This window comes from Notothenia rossii (genome assembly GCF_949606895.1).
Source record: "Notothenia rossii genome assembly, chromosome: 11".
In the NCBI taxonomy this organism is placed as follows: Eukaryota; Metazoa; Chordata; class Actinopteri; order Perciformes; family Nototheniidae; genus Notothenia; species Notothenia rossii.
Window position 1 is genome coordinate 41,652,577 of NC_136910.1, and position 20,885 is coordinate 41,673,461.

Below are 20,885 nucleotides of genomic sequence, written 5' to 3' on the forward strand. Positions count from 1 at the left end.
GAGGCTCTCTGGAGGAGCTCTAACCGAGGAGACACTGATGGGTCCTCCACGGCTCCTCCACGGATGCATTTCCGGGAACGGTGGAGGCGTGACGCACGGCCGGACTTATCTCAGCCAATGACAGCTCTGCATGCATCCCTTGGATATTATATTAGTAACTGCTTTCATCGCAACGCGATGTTTACAGTGAGAACAGCTGTGAGGTCTGTGCAGAAAGCAGAGCAGTGTGTACAATATATATCACTCAGTATAACAGGCCTACTACATTACTTTCTGTATTTGTATGCTGTATCTTAGTAGATATCTACAAACAAAGAGTCAATATTTTTCTAAGACCATTTCGTGAATCACATAATAAAATACACAACGGCTGTAGCCTGATTATGCTTTAGGATAGGTGTGTGTGGTACAGTGTGTAGGTGTTTGAGACCTCAGAAATCGGGAGAAATACGACCCTGGGAGGAGACCGGGAGAGGGCAGTGAAATCTTCGGGAGTCTCCCGCGAAAATCGGGAGGGTTGGCAAGTATGGTGGTACAGTGTGTAGGTGTGTGTTGTACAGTGCGTAGATGCGCCGGACAGACGGGTCTCAGTTGGTTTGATGTCCTATGCTTATTTTTAATACTTGAACAACTTTTGGCCCGTAATTTCAATTCCCCATTTCAGCGAACAGAGAGAGGGGGGGGGGATATATCCAGTCTCTGATTGTGTTACGTTATTATGAGAGTGCTCTCATACTTGTTTGATTCTGAAATTGTATATATTTATATAAATATATGTGTGTGTGTATATGTCCGCATCTGTAGCCTGTTATTGTCTCATTATACCGCACTGTCAATGAATTAAAAGTAAATATATACAAGTACTTGAACACTGTCCATCAGAGTGCTGCTGTGCCTCCTGTCATCATTAATGGACGTCTCTTTAAAATGACCGCTCAGAGGAGAAGAGTTCTCATTTCTCTAACTGCCTGCTGCTTCCACTCCTCTCTCCTCAGTCTCCTGTGAGCGGCACCAAGTCTCGAGGAAAGGAGTCGAGGATAGGAGTCGAGGAGGGGAAATTTGAGTATTGAGAAACCTCTTAAATCTGTGTGGAACAGAGCAGTGAGGGTTCTTGGTTGGGGAATGATATCAAAATTCAGACAGATTGTATCAAGCTTGTCGCTTACGTGCTTAACATTATTTACCTCGTGTTCACTCATCTGCTTTCTCCCTGCTTTCTAAAGCGCCTCTGCTACTGGATATCAATCTTAACTTATTGAATGTCTACCTGCTCTACTGTAGTTTTGTAATTAGGAGCAAGATTTGAATCACTTTTTACACGATACTGTATTGTACTGTATACTAATTCATCTGTTTAGTTTCAGTTTGAACACCAGGTGTCACAATTGTACATAACGCAACTTTTTGGCTGCTGATCTGCTTGCTGTCTCAGGAATGTCAAGGATACAAGTTTTTACAAGAGACTCAAAATACTGAATGTACCAGATAAGATAAGAAATGCGCCCTATTGGTTTGTTCCCTCTTTTTCTCTCTTTCCAGATCAGACAGACAAATAGACATGCATATTTAAATGAACATAATCCTCGCTTCACTGTCCTGACCTTTGTCCTGACTTCCCAGAAACACTGTGTGATGTAACACCCTGTAATACTTAAACATGCCGACGTGTCTCGGAGCTCTTTTTCTTCCCTGCAAGTCACAAGAAACTGTCAACTAGTGTGTGTTAAACAAACTCTCAGGACAGATGTTCCAGCCCTCAGGAACCGAGCTGTAAATATGCGTGATAATGACTGGAGGGGCGGGGGAAACTGACATGATTCGTGCAATCTTTTTATTTGCCCATGGTGGAGTTTTCTGCCTGCAGGATGCTTTCTTTCTCTTTGTAAATCTCTTTATGATCTTGTTTACCCTTCAGCGACGATGATTACTCAGTGTTGCTATAAAAAGAAGCAGGAAATCTGTTGGTGCTTACAAATGTACTTCTCAGTCTCAAACACCCTCAGGCATGGACACACGCACACAGGCTCCCGTAAGGATTTAAATTTTTCTGCAGTTACTTTACAAAGGATTAAGAGTTTAGTGAACTTTCTTGCACTTACTGAGCAGGCTTCACTATACAAACATGCCAAGGATAGAATACCCATAGTCTGCCTTGGTTTCCTGACTCAGACGTGACGTCATTCTGGAGGGAAAAGGGGGGCCTGTTGAGATTCCCTCACTATCTGCTGTGGATGTGAGAGGCTGTGGCTGCTGCTGCACCACCCACTTCACTTCCCCACATTCAACAGGAAGACTGGAGGCCAAGCACAGCAGCAGCACTCTGCAGGAGAGGAAGGACGTGGAGGTCCAGCTGTACCATCAGAACAAAGGAAAAAAACCAAGGCAAGGGAATGAGCAAGAATCCTAAAGACGTGAAGAAAATCCAGACAGTTTATCTGCAGAACTTGGAAAAACTCAACCAGGGGTTAAAGCCAGAGAAGAAAAGTTGGAAACCAAAGGAAGGAGACTTCCCTGCAGTGATGGAAAAGCTGCGGCAGCCTCCCCTCGCTGGGAAAGTCACCAAAAGCTCAGCACACAGAATCAGCAGAGATCTCACCTGCTCCATCTGCTTGGATCTCTTCAAGCAGCCGGTGTCCCTGCCCTGTGATCACACCTTCTGCCAGGGCTGCATCGAGGGCTACTGGACCGGGCCCCGGGTCCCCCTTCATGGAGGGACCGGCTCCTGCCCCCAGTGCAGGAAGCTGTTCCCAGGGCAGAGCTACAGGCCCAACCGCATCGTGGCCAACATCGTGGAGAGCTACTGCCAGGGTCTGGAGGAGAGCGGGAGCGAACCCTGCCTGGCGGAGGTCGGGGGGGTGGAGAGGGTCCCTGCTCCGGCTCCGGTCCCCCGCTGCATCAGACACAGAGAGGAGCTGAAGCTTTACTGTGAGGAGGACCAGGAGCTGGTGTGTCTGGTGTGTGGGGTCTCCCAGGAGCACAGGAACCACACCATGGTGTGTGTGCAGGAGGCCGAGCACAAGTACAGGGTGAGTTCAGCCAACAGGAGAAAATATATTGTTTTAATACACTGATCAATTTGGATTGTTTGGGCTTTTTGTGATTTCATAATGCACTCTTTGAAGGAAAATATCCAAAATGCACATTTATTGATTTTTAGTACCCTCTAAAATCAAGGTCTCAGAAGTTCTCTGTTACACATGTTGCTGCAAGTCAGGTTTTTTGCATATTTTTCTTAGTGCATAATACACTACATAATGGTCTTCAGCCTGTTATAGTGTCAATTTCTTCTTTCTTCTCTACACACTGACTTTGATTTAGTTTCCAAAAGATCGTTTTTTTAGGAAGTGCACATTAGTCAGCATATCAGGAGTTTATTTCAGGTAAATCACTGCTGTGGCTGTTTGGTTTCCTACAGTGTACGTACGTGAGCAAATACCTTAAATGCAACATTACATATAGTTTTATAGGTATATGAGTTCTTAATCTGTTCCGATCTAGTTTTTTGCTTCAGATCAACTATACATAGGGGGGACATTGTACTTGAAGGGAGATGCGGGTCAGTGTGCAGTGATGTTGTGTCTCTGTCCTGTCAGGCATCTCTAAACAGCTCCATGGACTCACTGAAGGTGGAGCTCAACACGGCGCTGCAGTGTGACAGAGAGGTAGAGGACGAGGTTACAAAGCTGAAGGTGAGAGGAAACACTTCCAAAAAACACATAGATGCCACAAAGCACACAATACAATCATTACTGGACTAAAATATCCACTTTGACTTATTTCATCTCTTAAAGGTCACCTATAATGCAAAATCCACTTTTTCATGTGTTTTATAAATAAACATGTATCCCCTCTGTGTAAAGAGGCGTGGGGAGTGGCTCCTTATTTTCATCTATAGTAACAGACAGAGAATCAGCACTTTTGGAACAGGGCTGAAACAGAGGGGATTATGGGATGCTACAATAATCTGTTTGGTATTTGGAGCCAAACACTTCAGAGACATGTTTGTATATATCTGAGACCTATAATATATTGATGAAAAACCCCTTTAAATCGGCTTTTGCCAGAAAGCAATCTGCAAAACAAAGATGTGAATGTGTCTAATTCCCAACATAGATTGTAGCAGCTAAGAACAAAAGATCCTCTTTGTGAAAACACTGTAAGAGATTGCTCCCACTGACTTTGTACATGATCCAGGACCACACGGCTGACCTGAAGCAGCGCATCGAGGCCCAGTTCAGCGACCTGCACCAGTTCCTGTACCAGGAGGAGAAGCTGCTGCAGGTGAAGCTGAAGACGGAGGAGCGCAGGGAGCTGATCCGCCTGGACGAGCACAAGGCGCTGCTCTGTGTGGAGATCTCCCGTCTGCAGGGGGCCCTCCACGAGATCGAGGACAAGCTGAGGGAGCAGGATGCCTTCACCCTGCTGCGGGTAAGATCCGCTGAAACCAACCTCATACACGTTCAAAACAGTCCATCTGGAAATGATAAACAGCATGATGAGTCAGCTCTGGGGGTAATTAGAGCAAGAACTGCTGAGCTCATGATTTTAAATCTATTGGTTCCCAGACTCATTTATGCTATGAAACAGGAATATGGGGTAAAAGTTCATTTTCATGATCTGGGCTGTATTTCGGTGCCTCAATGGCTCCAACATCAACATTTAAACACTTAACTGAGCAGGGTGTGACCATTCTGGCTTTCCTGTGTAAGTTATACACTATTATTAAAAAGGCCATAAACATGTTTACCATGTCACTTTGCATTATTTTGAAGAATATCGTACATGGTAGAAATGTTAACACAGCTGCTACTTCTCTTGTAACAAAAGACTTGCACAGAGTGGAGACAGGATGTAGACCGTGATCTCACTTGTTGATCTGGAGGATAAGGAGTTTAGCTCAGGCACGGGGCCATACAGCGGGACTTTCCCCGGCCACAGGGAGATCCCACAGGGTGGGATAGCGTGAGCTCAGGCATTGATGTAATGTGGAAAAAGCTTTCCGCTTCTCAGATACTAATCACAGTTTGTGTCTGTCTTGTGTTTATTCCTGTGTCTCGATTCAGAGCATCAAAGCCCTGCTCCAGAGGTGAGTGAGAGAAGCGTCTGAATGTTTTATTCTGCATAGATTTTGTTTTTATCTCCGTCTCTTAACTGTTCTGACTTTTTGCTTATGTTGGAAGGCCTTCACTGAAGTTTGAAAAACCAACATTCACACCGCCCAGTCTGTGTGAGGGTCGTTTTGCGGGGCCCCTGCAGTACAGAGTGTGGAAATCCATGAAAGGAATCCTTTATCCAGGTACTAAAGGAATACATGAAAATTAGCATTTTTATATATCTATTACTTTATCTATTAGGCATTAGCTCCGCCTTCTCTTTTTTCTTTTTTTTCAAGCTAAGGACCCAAGATCCGCATTTTTCTAACAGAGCTTCAAAAGAGTGGTTTGAGCAGTATGAGGCATGGCTACAATGTGTGAACTGTTTGGTATTTTGAAAAAAAAAACTTCACAGACATGTTTTGTCTAGGTATGGCCATACAATATATTTTTCAAATATAGCATGATAGGTCCACTTTAAATTCAAGACTTTTGGAAATGTTTAGGAAGGCTTGGCTTTTTCCTTCACTCTGGAGGCATGCAGTATTCTTTAAGATTTCAAAGGGACACAGTGGGAGTAATGGATATACAACAAATCCTATTTGGGGGGAAATGTAAACTAGAAGCAATAGCCTGCACAGAAACCCACTGATCTTTTAACTCTTTTGTTATTTGTCCTGTTTTAAGTTCCAGCGGCCATCACCTTTAACTCCAGCACGGCCAACCCTTGGCTCAGCCTGACCTCCTCCCTCACCTGTGTGCGCTACCAGACCTTTAACCTCACGGTGCAGGACAACCCCTCACGGTTCAACGCTGCCTTGTCGCTGCTGGGGAGTCAGGGCTTTACCCACGGGCGCCACTACTGGGAGATCGAAGTCTACAGCAGCACCGTGTGGACGGTGGGGGTGGCCCGGGAGTCGGTGCCCAGGAAGGGGGTCATCAAAGCCCTCCCTGCCAACGGCTTCTGGACCCTCTCCCTGTCTTATGGGATACAGTACATGGCCGGCACTTCCCCCCCCACCGTCCTGTCCCTGGAGGAGCCCCTGGTCAGGATCGGGGTGTATCTGGACTACAAGAGGGGCCTGGTGTCCTTCTACAACGCAGAGTGCATGGCACACCTCTACACCTTCAGGGAGACCTTCACCGAGACCCTGTTCCCCTATTTCAACCTCGGCTTCCTAGATAAAGTGCATGAGAATGAGCCTCTCAAAGTGTTCCTACCTAAGATTTAAGAAAGTGTGACAAATATGCAACTGAAAAAGATTTTTAAAAGTTGATAAACAAACATGGAACAATTACTTTTACTATGTAGAGAAGTGGAGAATTGTTAAGTTGCATTGTACATTAGATACATCTCAACAACAGAAACAGATGGGGCCCTGTGGAGATCCTCTTCCTCACAAACATTTGCAATCTGTTAGCTACTAGCTAGCCTTCAGCCTTCTTCTTGCCTGTGTTTGTTGGCACATTGCAGCTTACCTTTGAGTGTGACTGCCACCTGTTGATCATTGGCACAATGTGACACTATTTGAAGGGCTGTGTGTGTATCATATAAACAAAAAAAGGCTCACTCATTGGAAAACAACACTTCTAGAGGACAGCAGCTCCACGGGGAACTTTTAAGTTCTGTAACACATTGTTCATTTTCTAGACTGGATCTACTGCCACACGTTTCACTTCAGAGGAGCTGTGCTTCAGTGAAGAATGTGAAACTGTGTGGTTTATTATTATTTGAATGATTCAATAATCTTTTGTTGATCATGATCCACATATATTTACCACTATAATGTGGTTTTATGGAAATGTTGATACAGTACATTTTTAGTTAATCAGGTGCTATATCATTTATTGTTAGATTTTTTTTGGTGCGTTCAGGGACATTGGGAATGTTTTTTTATTCGAACTAGCAGCAGAACAACGACAAAACATTTGTAAAAGCGTATTTAAGATAATTTGGGTTTAATACGTTTTTTATCATGTGAACAAATGGTTTTAGGTCTGGATATGTTGTACTTGTTTTGATAGATGTCTTGACTGTTGGCTGACTCAATGGCTGATACATGTTGGCAACCAATATAACACTAAATGAAAATGTTAATAAAAGTTTAAAAAATGTCTTCCAACTTCTTTCCAAACTACTTATTCCAAATTAAAAAGTAAATAGATCATCCTTAGCATTTCATTACATTATGTTGGTGTTGGAGCCCTATCGGTTTAAATGAAAGGCTCAGGGCTTATATTTCAGTTTGTACATCCTCGCTTCCTCAATTCCTTGAATTGGTGTCTCTGTACTTATACGCCCACATTGTACACTTCTAAAAGACTAAAGTGAGTTAAAAAATAAATCAAGGTATTATGTATTAAGTTGCTGTTCAAAGTCAGTATACATTTGTTTTACTGATGAGAACGTAGTCAGAGATGTAAAGGGAATATTGGATAGATTGAATTATGTGGCACTAATTGAATCTGTAATTAATGTAATGAATGAAATGAAAATTCAATATCAAATGCAAGTCAGACAAATTATAAAATAACCGAACAATTCATATTTTGGGAAGGAAAACTCCGATTAAATCATTTCTTTCTCCATACTACATCATTATTATTTTGTTATGTGCATTCGTCCATTTTTATAAAACAACAAAGTGCATTACATTCATTAGAATTAAGACTATATCACAATATATACATTGTATATCTTCAACACAGTGCTATAACTTAATCAGCTCATTACAGGCGTTACAGTCGCTGAATTTACTCAAAATAATCACTGCAAGCTAATCCTCGCCTCTCATCCTAAAGAGCTATGGAAAATGCAATTTGTCTGCACGGCTTCTCCCAGTCTAACAGATGTGAGAGTAAAAGTATGCGGGTTGGTGTTTGTGGTATCAATCCATGCATCCACTCGAGATGGGTGTGTCCGACCAAAAGTTAGGGGTGAAGTCTCCGCATTTAGTTTTGGCTTAGAGAGTCACTTGCTTGCGTGTAACGTGTCCTGGAACTTTGTGCTTGTGTAGCGAACATGAAAGCCTTTTTTATTGATGCTGTCATCTGAGTGAAACTTTAAAACTATGGCATCTCCCGCTGAGTACACTTCTTCTGGGGCCTGAGGGGAAGAAAAAGGGTTTTTGAAGAGTAATTTAAACATTTTTTAAAACTCTAAACTGGTATTTCTAGCCTTACCCCAGATCCACAATATCGTCCCAGCCTGGGAGACTTGATGTCAGCACCGTCATACAGCTCCACGTAATCATACCCGCAGTCCACCTCCTCCTCGATCTCAAACACTTGGAAGATGATCTCCACTCCGTATCCCTTCTCAGCTGAGACCACCCACAGACAGTCCGAGCCGCTCGGGTAGTTGTTATCTCCAAACTGTGCATGGGAGTACAGATCTTTTGTCTTGACCTCGGCTTTTAGGCTTCCTCCACATTCTGGGAATTCACAACCACAAGATTAGAGGGTCACACAGAGGATCTTGTAAAAGTGAGGAAAGAATGCAACTTTTCTAAACATAGCGGGACAAACATAGTTGAAAGATCACTTTTTTTGTATTCTATTCTTTCTCCAAAAGGGCCATTTTCCAGACTTTTTGGGCGTAGAAAATTGCTTTGCCCACCTGCTCTGTATGAAGCCTCAAAGCCTCTCTTCTGCACGGAGTTGTCTGAGAAAAAATGCAGGAACATTTTGTTTCCACTGGACATGACTGGAGAAGGCTTTTTGGTGCCGCAGAATCGTCCTAGACTTTGTGCACGAGCGTCCTGCCCGTCGTAGATCTCCAGGTGGTCGTAAGCACACTCCAGATGAGCCTCCATGTCAATCTCGTTGAAAACCTTTGGTGATAAAAAGGTATGAATATCTTTCTTTTCAAGGGTTGTGACAAAAGACCATTCAACATACCAGTTTGATCCGATGGCCCGGGGTTGTGGACAGAGACCAGGTGCAGGCCTTCTTGTTGGGATACTTATCGGGCCAGTTGGGGCTGCTCATTGTGCCGGACACCGTGCTCACAGCGTTATCACAGCCCGCTGAAAAGCAAAACAATGGAAGCTGCATAACAGAGTGGTCACATCATTTCCCCTTTTCACCACAAGTGTCCTCTGGGGTGTTTTCCTAAGAATAGGCATCCATCAAAAGTAATAACAATAGGCAGTTCATAAGAAAACGGTCCAGACAGAAGAAATAACATGTAAATAAGATATATCAAAGTTATAAAGTAGAACACTGAGCTTTTGTCCCCTCATGTCAGCTAATTTTCAAGGCGAGACTAAATAAAAGGTGAAAAACAAACACTTAAATACAGAGGTGGGAACTAGTGGAGTACAAATACTTAGTTACTGTACTTAAGTACATTTTTCCGGTATCAGTACTTTACTCCACTTCTTATTTTTCTGACGACTTTTTACTTTTACTTCTTACATTTTTTACACAAATACCTGTACTTTCTACTTCTTACATTTTCAAAACAGGTTTGTTAATTTAGTTTTAATCTGTGTTTGGTGGCGTGATCATTATTATTTTGAGTCATTGCGTGCCTATTGATTTGAACACGATCCGTGTATCCATCACTTCCTGGTCTTCTCTAAAGAAGAGGGACCAATGAGAACTTTGTCATGTTGCCGTTGTTCAGCATGGAAACATTCATTAGCTAACAATGACATTATTGTTCTATTAATATAAAGGGAGGTCAGGTACTCTTTAAAACAGCTGCTTGTTATGGATACGTTTTACTTAAGTACATTTCGAAGCCCATACTTCTTTACTTTTATTTGAGTAAAGAAGTTTAGTCAGTACTTCTACTTTTACCAGCGTATTTTTAAACACGAGTATCTGTACTTCTACTTGAGTAAAGGATGTGTGTACTTTTGCCATCTCTGCTTAAATAAAAATAAGACATTTTTTCCAGTCTTTCTGTAATTTGTGTGCACTTACCCTTCCAATAAGACATGTGAGTATGCAGCAGAAACAGCAACTGTACCTTCCTTGCAGTCGTGCTTGTTGTCGTGCAGCATGAAGCCGCTGCGGCACTGGCAGCTGTAGCTCCCGAAGGTGTTCACACACTCGTGCTGGCAGCCTCCGTTTTCTTTGGAGCACTCGTCTATATCTGTTGAAATGTTTAAAGAATTTGCTTTTCAAAATTCCTTTGCACAGCACTTCTGTTACAGCAGACTGCAGAAAAAGTTCACCACATATTGGGTTTTGAGCCAAGATGTGCCGCTGCAGTGCAGACACAAAGGCTCCCTGTGTTACTGAACGAGGGAGAATCTGCAGTACTGTACGCTCTCAGCAAAACTCTGTTGTCTAAGAGTTTTATGTAAGTGTTTTTAAAAAGATCAGCTCTTCCAGTCCAAAGAACCAAATGCATACATTGTGAAATACATCAACAGCTTGAGGTTCAATATCTAGGCCTACACGTACACTAATGTGGATGTGGTGTATCCATTTAATACATTTTAGCTGGTCATTCGCGACATTACAACATTAATAAGATGTTATTATGTGGATATTAAGATGAGCTATCAACATATTTTTTATTACAAAAAAGAGCATTCAGTTGGGACATTAATTAGACATTTTCTACACAATTATTTTATATTAGATAATAAAATAAAATACTATCAGAGAAATACACAAACATTAGTCTTAATTATGTGAATAATGCAAACTGTGATTCTGAATGTGAAATTCACAGATTCACTTTAAACTCCAGACATGCTTTTAAATGATTGAATTATGAAAAATGAAATGACATTTGAACAAACAAGTCCAACATCCCTCCCTTCAGTCAAGCATCAGAAAGTGAAGACAGCTGCTTCATTGTTTTTGGAGTGCAGCAGAGGTGTAAAGTAACAAAGTAGATTTACCCAAGTACTTAATTACAATTTTGAGATACTTATACTTTACTTGAGTATTTCAATTGTTTGCTACTTTGTACTTCTACCCCACTACAATTCAGAGGTAACTCATGTACTTTTACTCCACTACATTTATTTTGTATACCTTTAAGTTACTTTACAGATGTAGATAGCTGCACCTTTACCAGATTTGATAACACTTTAATGCATCAATAATTATACTCAATGGACCAATTAGCATAATAAGGACTTTTACTTTTGGTACTTAGTATATTTAGATGCCAATACTTTTGTACTTTTACTTGAGTGACATTTTGAATGCAGGACTTTAACTTTAACTTTTTTTTCTTTAGTGTTCCTACACTACACTACTTATATTTTCACTCAATTAGAAGATCTAGAGTACTTCTCCCACCTATGGAGTGCAGTGATGTTTCCTACAGTAGCAGGCCTTTGGCATTATGTGATACTTCCTCAGTGTTTCCTTCCTCAGCACTTCCTGTAAATTTACCTCATTACTTACCAGAGAAGAAGTGGGCCTTGAAGCCCCTCTTGGAGACGGTGTTGTCAGACTTGAACTCGATCCTCATGTTGTTTTGTTGGGAGGTGATCACCTCGGGTTTTTCCGCTCCACAGAACTTCCCATGAAGCTCGGAGTCCGAACTCAACCCACTGCGCACCTCCACATAGTCATACTTACACACCTGGTGGTAAACACTTGACATTTTTACTACAGAGGACACAGAATTGGCCTGTGAAATGATCATGATTATAGTAGACTATCTGATAAAAAGTCTGCAGAGAGATGTATTACAGTCATGAACTTACATCATTCCCTTCGGCCTCGAACACATCGAACACCAGAGTGATGCGGTACTGAATGGGCGCCACCAGCTGCCACACACAGTTCTTATTGGGGGGGTATTCTTTGGGCCAGCCGGGGGTGGTGAGGGAGCCGTTCAGCTTGGTGATGAACCCGCCACAGGCAGCTGCTGGTGGGAGAACACACAGACATATTAATTAGATTTGTGCTAATGTCAGAATTCTTGCATTTAATTGCAGAACATGTTACCCACGTAGCTAACAAGCTCTTGATAAAAAAAACTTAGATTACAACCAGGATCATTTATGTAATATAAATGAGTGATACTGGAAGAAGAGTAGTCACTAAAGATTACGCAATCACTTTTTTAATCAAGAAATGCACCGCATTGTGCTGAAGGCTCAAGAAATGCAGTGAGGTAGTACTGCCCTCTGGTGGTAGAAGAAGGTCATAGCCTATTGATTGGAAATACTACAGCTGTAGAAGATGAATTAACCTAGTAAAAAAAAAGTCCATACCCCCAGGAAGTTAGATTAGTTAAAAACCAAAGACTGGAAACAGGTTTTCGAAAGGTTTGATTTGATTACTTTTAGACAGAGCCAGGCTAGTTTTACCCACCTGTTTCTAGTCTTAATAATAATAATCTTAATTAGTTACACAACTGTAATTTATATACTACCATACGTATTATGTGTCCTGCTACTGTAATATATTGTGGAAGAGTCTAAATTATCTAGAACGTTTTATATTGAGTATTTTTGTGGTTCATGTCATGTTCATTTGATCATGTGATTGGACACATTGGATATGTGTTGCATCTTGAGAAGATCTCTACAATCAGGGTACAGATGTGACTGAAGCAGTATGCAGGCTCAGTGTGTGGAGTCGCGTCTACACTCACTCTCACAGCTGCGTCTGTCCGCTGCCAGCTCATACCCTGGATCACAGGCACATCTGTAGCTGCCCAGCGTGTTCAGGCAGCGCTGCTCACAGTGACCGTGGTCGGGTCTGGAGCACTCGTCCATCTCTGGAAATTGGAAAACGTCAAAATAAAACCAGACGCTCTCTTTAATCCTGGCCGTTTGTTACTGTAATGACTTTCTGACCTTTAAAAAAGTTGCCGGCAAACCCGGCTTTGTTGACCGAGCCGTCGGACACAAACTTCAGCCAGAGCTGGTTGGAGCTGCTTTTCATGTCGTCTGGTTTGTCGTAGCCGCAGAAACGTCCGAGCAGTGGGCTGCTGTCTGAGCCGCCGTCTCTCACCTCCACAAAGTCGTAGGCACAGCTGTCATGTTTCTCAATCTGCAGGGGAAGCAAGGCCAGTGATGTTTGCAAAGAGATGTTACAGCAGATGAGGCCTTACTCGCCTTTCAACGTCGAAAAACTACGAAAACGTGGTGAATCTGAGGTTGGTGAAGCATTCTTGCATTTTCTCCTATTCATAATGCCTTGAAAAGTGATTTTACCTCAAATGACTGAAAGGAGAGGCCAACGTTGAAACCCTCTGCTACTGTGATTTTCCACACACACATTTTGTTGGACTGGTAGTCATCGGGATAATTGGGAGACTGGATCTGGCCGCTGTCCCGCTTCACCTCTCCCCCACAGATGGCTGCACAGGAGGTGAGAAGGGATTTGTTTCAACCAGGGGTAAGCTTTCTATATTTCTACAATCAGGGGAAAGAAAGTGCTGAATAAAAGCTTACAATATTGTCAATGTTGTACCTTCATAGACTGCTGTAAAGCCTTTTCCCAACCAGCTGCTGCTGCTTCTGAACTCAATCCACAGTTGACTGTCGGTGGAGATGATCTGTTCTGGAAGTGTGTCTCCACAAAAACGGCCTGCAAAAGTCCATGAAAAAATTAAACTTCACAGAGCTTGGAAATGAGTTTATGACACAGGAATGACTTGAGGTTTATGCATGAGAGGGAGGCGAGGTTTAAGTCAAAGTTACAGACCTTTCAAAGGAGCTTTCCTCCGGAACCCATCCCGGACCTCCACATGGTCGTACCAACACAAGTGACTCCTGAAGAGGTCCATGGAAGTAAAATTCAGAACAATCTAAGAGACAGAAGAAGACACATGGAGGGAAGTTTGTGACAAAATAAATGATATGTGAAGAGTTACAAGATTCACAAAATATCTTCCTCTTGTTGTTACTACTAGGTTTGAAACGTGTGACACTGAGCTAGCAGTGATTCATTTCAATTAAGTGTGAATTCTTATTTATGGTTTAAAAAGTTAATCATTAAGTAGTATTAATAAAAGTGAGTACATTTTCAAACTGATCTGTGCACCATATCCCATGTTTGCAATATTTAATTACAGCTAAAGAGTCTGTCGAGAATTGTATTTTGGACTGGGAGAGTTCATGTATTGAATGTTTTGATATGAGTAACAGTCAGTAACTGGATAAAGCTGGTGATTTGTCTTGCCCTAAATGAATTACTTGTTGTTTGTCATTACTCACCTTCTCTCCTGGAGTGACAGAAATCCTCCACACACAGTGAGCGTACGCTGAGTAACCGTTGGGAAAACCCGGAGAAGAAAAGTTTCCAGAGCTCTCCTGCAGGCTGTTCCCACATCCTTTAACAAGCACACACCATAACATACACATGGTCTTATTACAGTGAGATATAACTTTAATGTCCCAGAATAAAGAACAAAGAAGCTGGTTCCCTTAGCTTTAGTGCATATTCAGTCATGGTGTTTGCTATCTAATTGGATTGGTAAATAATAATGATACAATTAATCATTTGGGTGAGGATGTTTTCTGCACATGCACTACTCACTTGCACACTTGTAGAGTTTACGGGCCTGTTCAATGTCCCCTTTGCTAAGCTGGGTCCTCTGTCCAATAGGTGGCCGGACTCCATTGACGTCATATCGAGGCAAGATGGTGTCTAAAAAGATGCCTCTGTATCAGACAGATCACAAGCAGTTAATTCTCATAGAAATGGAAATAAATCTAATAATTAAAAAGTCTGCAGATGAGGAGGTGCAGCAAAATATGTTCACATATAGAGACTTTTGTAACGAAATCTGACTCCTGTTCAACACCTTGATACTTTATTGATTGTGATTATCTCTCTGGGTTTGGAGGTCACTGTTGCACAGTTCCCATGGAGATGCACCCATGAATGACAGGCATGTGCAAACAGAGCACTGTGAAAGGGGCCTTTCGGCAGTGCCAGCCGGCTCAGTGGAGCCCGCTGCTGAATGCCAGAGAAAAAGGCCACTCCAGCCCAAATTGTTCAACAAAGCCTGAACTGCCAGGCCTTTATTTACCTTGGCTCGCCTCCATGACTCACACCAGCGAAGCGGCGATTGGAGGTAAAAAACCAAAAGCACAGAGAAAAGCAACGGGGCAACAACATGCACGAGACAGAAATGAAAAGGAGACTAGTGTGAAACCATTTCTGTGACAATAAAAGATCAAATCCCCCGAGGTTCCCTATGAAGCTTGTTTAGCAGAGCTGAATGAGGGGAACAACACTTGGTCAGTGTAGGAGCTCCGCTGATAATGCAGCATGAAATGTGGGGAGGTCAAATGAGCAAGACCTTGTAATAAATATCATACAACTACAGTAACCAATCAGAACTCTCCTCAGTGAAAAAAGTATTCAATTAAAACTCTAAATGCCATGAGCATAAAGGAGCTAAATCACTTAGTGTAAGTAGAAAGGTGTTGGCGATGATGGCCTGGTGCACTGTGTGTGGCCGGTTAATATATACAGGCATAGTAGTAGTAAGAGTGAATCACTAATGGCCTGTTTATGTGAACCAGGGTAGAGCTGAATCAAAGTACATCTGGGAAATAAAGTGATTAAATTATAGTAGTACCACAAAACTCACTTTGGGAAAGAAAAGCATAAAAAGGTTTCACAATGCCAACCTGGAGAATGTATTTTTTGCATAATGCATGATGCTGCCAAAGTCGTAAACCTCCCCCAGCGAGTCGACCTCGCCCGGCTCCATCTTCAGGAAGTTATACTCCTGCCCTATTCATAAACACATCATCAGTGGAGTGAATGAAAGAAGAAACATCTAGAGGGTCAGTGAGGATAGCATGTTTTTACACTTTTTGATCCAGTGTCAGTACCTGGTTGGATGTTGTCTCTGATGATGCTGACATGCTCGTCCCGGTCTGGACGTGTGTGTTCGTGCCAGAAGCCGATCACGTGACCCAGTTCATGCACCACGATGCCAAACTTGTCACAGTTCTTCCCTATAGAGATGGCCTGAGGGCCGGCACCTCTCCTCCCCACGTAGGAGCAACACCTACAGGGGCGACACTATTTCATTAAAGAGCACCTTAACAAACACTGAGGTGCATGAGTGTAACATAGGGCAATACACCCATGTGTCTGAACATCATAACTAGAAGCTTTACTTTTTTTGTTACCTTTTGTAGAATACAAGTTTTTCAGATTTTATGTTTTTGGATGTAACATTCCCAGGCTGCCATTGCCTTCATATATGTCTGTGTACTTAGATGGGCCAATCAAATGAATCGTTCCAATGGGTCAATCAAATCCCTTGTTTTAAATGACCAGCCCAATGGCTAGTTTTATTTGACCGATCAATTGGCTAATTTCAACTGACCAATCATATGGCTTTTTTCATTGGGCCATTCAAACACACACAACAGAATGTTTGGCTGCCATATGAGCAAAGTCCTTCAGTATGGAGCCATTATCTACATGCAAGCATCCTGATCAATTATTTAATAAAACTAAATAGCATCTTAACAAATTAAATGATTTAGAAGGGACAGCAGCTTCATGAAACATTTTCAGTGCCTTTCTTGCAAGTCAATCAGAGCAGACTGGGCTTTTTAGGGAGAATAACTTACAGTGACAGTAACTACAGTGTAATGTTTCATATGAGCATGAATACAGGGATACTTGGACAAACTCTATGAGACAAATAATGTATCTTTAGAACATGTACACGTGTTAGTAGAAACCCAAGTATATATAAGAATAGTTAATGAGCAGCCAACTCACCCACAGGGTCGGTAGGTGAAAACAATGTAGCTTTCTTCAGTCGTCCTGTCAGTGAATGTTACACAAGTGTGTTTCTCCCAGTGACGCATGGCCTGTCGGAAAATGGCTCTCTGACTGCCTGAAAGGAATTAGAGTTTGACAGCCTCACCAGGTCAAGATCACAGAGAGCAGCCAACACATGCTGACTGTGTATAGCAGACAACTCTCCTTTAAATATTTAAGAAAGCTTTCCTGTTTTAATCCAGAGCTCACCTGTGAAGTTCCCACTGATCACATACGGGATGATGCCGTCTGGCCACACTCTCTCAGGTCTGGATGTGGCCGCTCTCCTCCTCCGACGGAGACTCTGTCTGTCTGTGGCTCTCTTACTCCTGATGCTCTCACTGGAGCTGTTAACTGTGCAGAAAATGAGTCTGGATTGAGTATATCCCTTTATTTGAACACCCCAAACAGTCATAAGAATAATTCAAAGGTCAGTAAATTAATGATATTTGATACCTGAGTCTGTGTTGTTGGTCTGGACAGTGGGCGTTGCACCATCACTGCTGAGGGCTCTAAACATGCGGAGGTCATCTTCATCAAGGGCGATATCTCCCAAAAAGGCAGCTGGGGCAAAAAGATGAACACTCAGATACATTGATTTTCCCATCTAAGCTCTAAGAATATTTCCCAAATATCATATTATTTCTTTAATTCGGAGTAGTGTTATCAAGTAATGTGGAGAAAACTAAACTTTAGAAAATTACCTATTTCTCACACTGTGTCATTCAGTAGATCCAAACAAAGGTTTGAGCGGTTGGTTTAATAATTTCTTCATCACAGACAGAACCTGACTAAGGATATTTTTAAAACTCATCTCTGATACTCAGTTATTTTTCTTACTTCAAAAAGCAGCCCAACTTCACTGCATGAATTACTGTATCTGATATCTCTGTCCTGAGAAGAGGTCTAAACTGACTCCATGTGTCTGTTTGATCAGCAAACACTCCTGAGCACACACACTGAAACATATTGGAGGACTGTCTCGGTCAAGAATAAAGATGTGAACTGAATACCTGATAGCATTGTGACTACACTTTGCTGGACTTGTACTCCAATGGCAAAACAACAACAACCATAAAGAAGTCTTGTAAGAAGTTCATATATTCATTTATGGCCTTGAGATTAAGTCTGTAGAGTTGTGTGTTTCTCAAAGTTACAGAACTAGGTTGCGGTAAAATGCCTTAGTCAATAAGCAGAGATATGTTTTCATAATTATACCCAGCAACTCATTAACTGAGGAGTGAAGTCCTTTACTCTACATCGGAGCAAAGCTAAGCAGGCTTGATAAGATGAAGAACTGCATCTTCCACACCTTCGAAGACTCAACATCACTTTCTACCAACCAAATTATGATTAGAGGAAACTCTTCTAAATTGAATCACTTGTGACCAACCATGTAAATCAGGATGACCCACAGAGCACTCCAGGAGCAATGTTTGTTTTGTGTGTGTTTGGTTTAGCAGCATGGATTCCCCAAACATTACTCTTATCTTTTGTACGTGTCCCAGATATCAGGTGTGACAGCATTATAACGTCAGCCCCAGGCTTAATATTTTACTAAGCTTAAAAATGCTAGGTATGGAAAAGTGTTCTTGCATAACAGCATAAGATTAAAAAAAAAGGTGAACGTGTTAAAGAGTTGCAGGTTGGGAGAAAAAAATAAGCAAGTGTAAACAACCAAACAAGCCAAAAGAAGGAATGATTCATGTCTGGACTTAAGTTTTGTTGAAAGCAGGTAAACCTTCAACTTCAGCGTCAAAAACACAAAGTTGAACCACAAGACACAAAACATTACAAACACACTAGCCAATACTGAAGTCCAAATGAGCTTTCAGTTACTGACAAACACACAACTAAATCCAGGCTTCAAAGTGTCTATTCTGAAACCTAATTAGAGGAATCCCACACACATCTGACCATGTTTTCGGTTCCCTCACATTTTGCTTCCATTATAATGACCTCCTGCACACAACAGTATCTCATGTTTTACTAGTCGGGCAGAAAAGCTTAGTAAAGTTGCTCCCATTAAATACCTCATTTAGCTGTGTGATGTAACCACCTTTGAAAGTCCAACTGAAAAGACATAGCAGGCCCTGTGTCGGCCTTTTGAAGTGAATTCACTCATGCAAAGGGTGACTGTAAATGACTGTCACCCCTGCAGTGTGCGCCCCATACCCTGAAGCCAGAGGGATTTCACCGGCGTCCTGCCGAGGACAGCGCTGGCACGGCCTCAATGACCCCCAGTCTCCAGGCAACTGCCTCGGAGAAGAAGAGTTGTGTGTTGTGGAAGTTTCAGAAGTCACAAGTGAAAAGGGACCACAACCAGTTGGGGGCCCGCTAATAAGCAAAGTGATCTTTTGGCTTGTTATACAATGGAATAAAGTTGCATATTCTTTAACTCTAGAAAGCTAATTGCAATGGTATTAAAGACGGGTTTATCATATCAGACACCTCATCCTGACCTCTATATCTGAGTATTGTTATGGTATGCTTTATTGAATAGTTCTTATTTTTTAAACACAATGTCACTAAAAACATGTTCTCTATTACTGCACCTGAGTACAACTCTGAGGTACTTCACTTGTGTACTTCAATTTTAACTTATGACATACTTGTTCTCCACGAATATTGAGACAAATAGCTTACGTTTTCTTCCACTATACCTGAAAGCTCTGTTACAATACTGTAAACTATAACGCTATGCCACAGATGAAACTTCAGCAAAATTGAACTGTTTTTCACTAAAACTCTCATATAAAGTGATATAAAAGGGCCCTTTCAGTCATCTAACTAATCAATTTATTTATTAGACCATATTTATTTTAAATACAGGACTTTTTCCTTGTAATGGAGTATTTTTATGTTGTGGTATTAGTTCTTCCAACACGACAAGACACTTGAACAATATAGCTGTTGCATTAGGCTGATTTGTCTCAAGAGATTGCTACTTGTTTTACTTTAGACCAACATTTAAAATACCTACATTATAAGTCAAGAGCAAGTTATATACAAACATCTTCAAATAACATTTATTTTACTTATATTGTGGAAATCAGTGTTTTTACTCTAACAACTCATGCAGGTTAACACTAAATTGTTATCTCGTTGATAAATTACTGACAATATGTGGAAGGATTTTTTCTTTTGCATTTAAATATTTGTATACCTACATTTTATCCTACTTTTTTCCATACATTTACATCAACATTAATAGCTACATTTAACTTTGAGATGTCTGAGCTCAATGTGTTATGGCCTATAGAGGCTACGTGTATTGGAACAACACACAGAACATAATACTGCATACACCAAAAGGGAATGCATAGGATCAATATATTTGCAGACGAGGTAAAATTGACTGTACCAGCTTTACAGGGATCCTTGTAGTCGATTACATCCCCGTGGAGGGTAGCATGAGGGTCCACCACCTCCCAGTCAGCCGCCAGAGAAACGCGCAGACTGCACAGCAGCAGACACAGAAACGCTGGAGCGACTTCCATTACGTAGGCTACCATCAAATGTCTACAACAGGTAAAGTTGGTAAATGTTGGCAGTGACAATCGCTCAAACTAAAGTTCCTCGACAGCAGCAGCGGTGTGATTTCAGGAACACAGCGCTGTTTCCTCACGGCTCCATGCTGCTGCAGTGATCCGCTGCCATACAGCACCGAGAGAGCACACAGTGCATAATAGCCATGCATCTGAACCAGAGGCACTTCACCTGCAGGCAGATGCGCTATGCACCCTCACAATGTGGGACTAGCTACCAAACCTAACAATGTTTCTCATGGCACTTAATCTTCTTTCTTTCTTTCTTTCTTTCTTTCTTTCTTCTGTCTGTCTTTCTTTCTTAATTTGGAGGATCATTTGATCAAAATTGCAGATGTATTGTCCAGCCAAAAAGTATTTACTTTCACCCTGAACATTTTTTGTAATTCCTGCAAACCTACAAGCTAACTTATTACAACATACTGGATATCCCAGGCTCTTTCTCAAGACAGGTTTAAACTTTAAACACATCTTAAATAGGAGTTAATTCTTGACCCTATATACCACCTCCAGG

General features: G+C 41.7%; 2 protein-coding genes across 3 annotated transcripts; one reads left to right on the forward strand and one right to left on the reverse strand.

Moving 5' to 3' along the window:
• The first annotated feature begins 52 nt into the window (after positions 1–52).
• Positions 53–7,216, forward strand: trim69 (tripartite motif containing 69). The gene is made up of 6 exons (XM_079659150.1): positions 53–3,026; positions 3,594–3,689; positions 4,195–4,428; positions 5,064–5,086; positions 5,181–5,296; positions 5,781–7,216. Exons 1-6 carry the CDS (start codon positions 2,391–2,393, stop codon positions 6,323–6,325), a joined length of 1,650 nt encoding a protein of 549 aa, XP_079515276.1. The 5' UTR covers positions 53–2,390; the 3' UTR covers positions 6,326–7,216.
• A 454-nt stretch (positions 7,217–7,670) lies between these two features.
• On the reverse strand, positions 7,671–20,518 carry LOC307024753 (bone morphogenetic protein 1-like). 2 transcript variants are annotated; one of them, XM_079659140.1, is made up of 20 exons: positions 20,188–20,518; positions 17,280–17,387; positions 17,034–17,177; positions 16,782–16,899; positions 15,875–16,053; positions 15,668–15,773; positions 14,565–14,689; positions 14,243–14,358; positions 13,731–13,833; positions 13,497–13,613; positions 13,238–13,383; positions 12,878–13,073; positions 12,673–12,798; positions 11,777–11,937; positions 11,472–11,652; positions 10,072–10,197; positions 8,994–9,121; positions 8,713–8,926; positions 8,277–8,527; positions 7,671–8,199 (listed from the first exon to the last, which is right to left on the reverse strand). In XM_079659140.1, exons 1-20 carry the CDS (start codon positions 20,336–20,338, stop codon positions 8,065–8,067), a joined length of 2,931 nt encoding a protein of 976 aa, XP_079515266.1. In that variant the 5' UTR covers positions 20,339–20,518; the 3' UTR covers positions 7,671–8,064. The 2 variants fall into 2 exon arrangements, with proteins under 2 accessions (XP_079515266.1, XP_079515265.1); XM_079659139.1 differs by having other exon boundaries at positions 11,777–11,940.
• Between the last annotated feature and the right edge of the window lie 367 nt (positions 20,519–20,885).

Coding starts and splice junctions, on each gene's coding strand:
- trim69 (XM_079659150.1), top strand. CDS start 2,391: ATGAGCAAGAATCCTAAAGACGTGAAGAAAATCCAGACAGTTTATCTG. Junction 5,087..5,180: donor ATCAAAGCCCTGCTCCAGAG/GTGAGTGAGAGA, acceptor TTATGTTGGAAG/GCCTTCACTGAAGTTTGAAA. Junction 5,297..5,780: donor GAAAGGAATCCTTTATCCAG/GTACTAAAGGAA, acceptor TCCTGTTTTAAG/TTCCAGCGGCCATCACCTTT.
- LOC307024753 (XM_079659139.1), bottom strand. CDS start 20,338: ATGGTAGCCTACGTAATGGAAGTCGCTCCAGCGTTTCTGTGTCTGCTG. Junction 8,927..8,993: donor CGGGCCATCGGATCAAACTG/GTATGTTGAATG, acceptor TTATCACCAAAG/GTTTTCAACGAGATTGACAT. Junction 8,200..8,276: donor GACGATATTGTGGATCTGGG/GTAAGGCTAGAA, acceptor TCTTCCCCTCAG/GCCCCAGAAGAAGTGTACTC.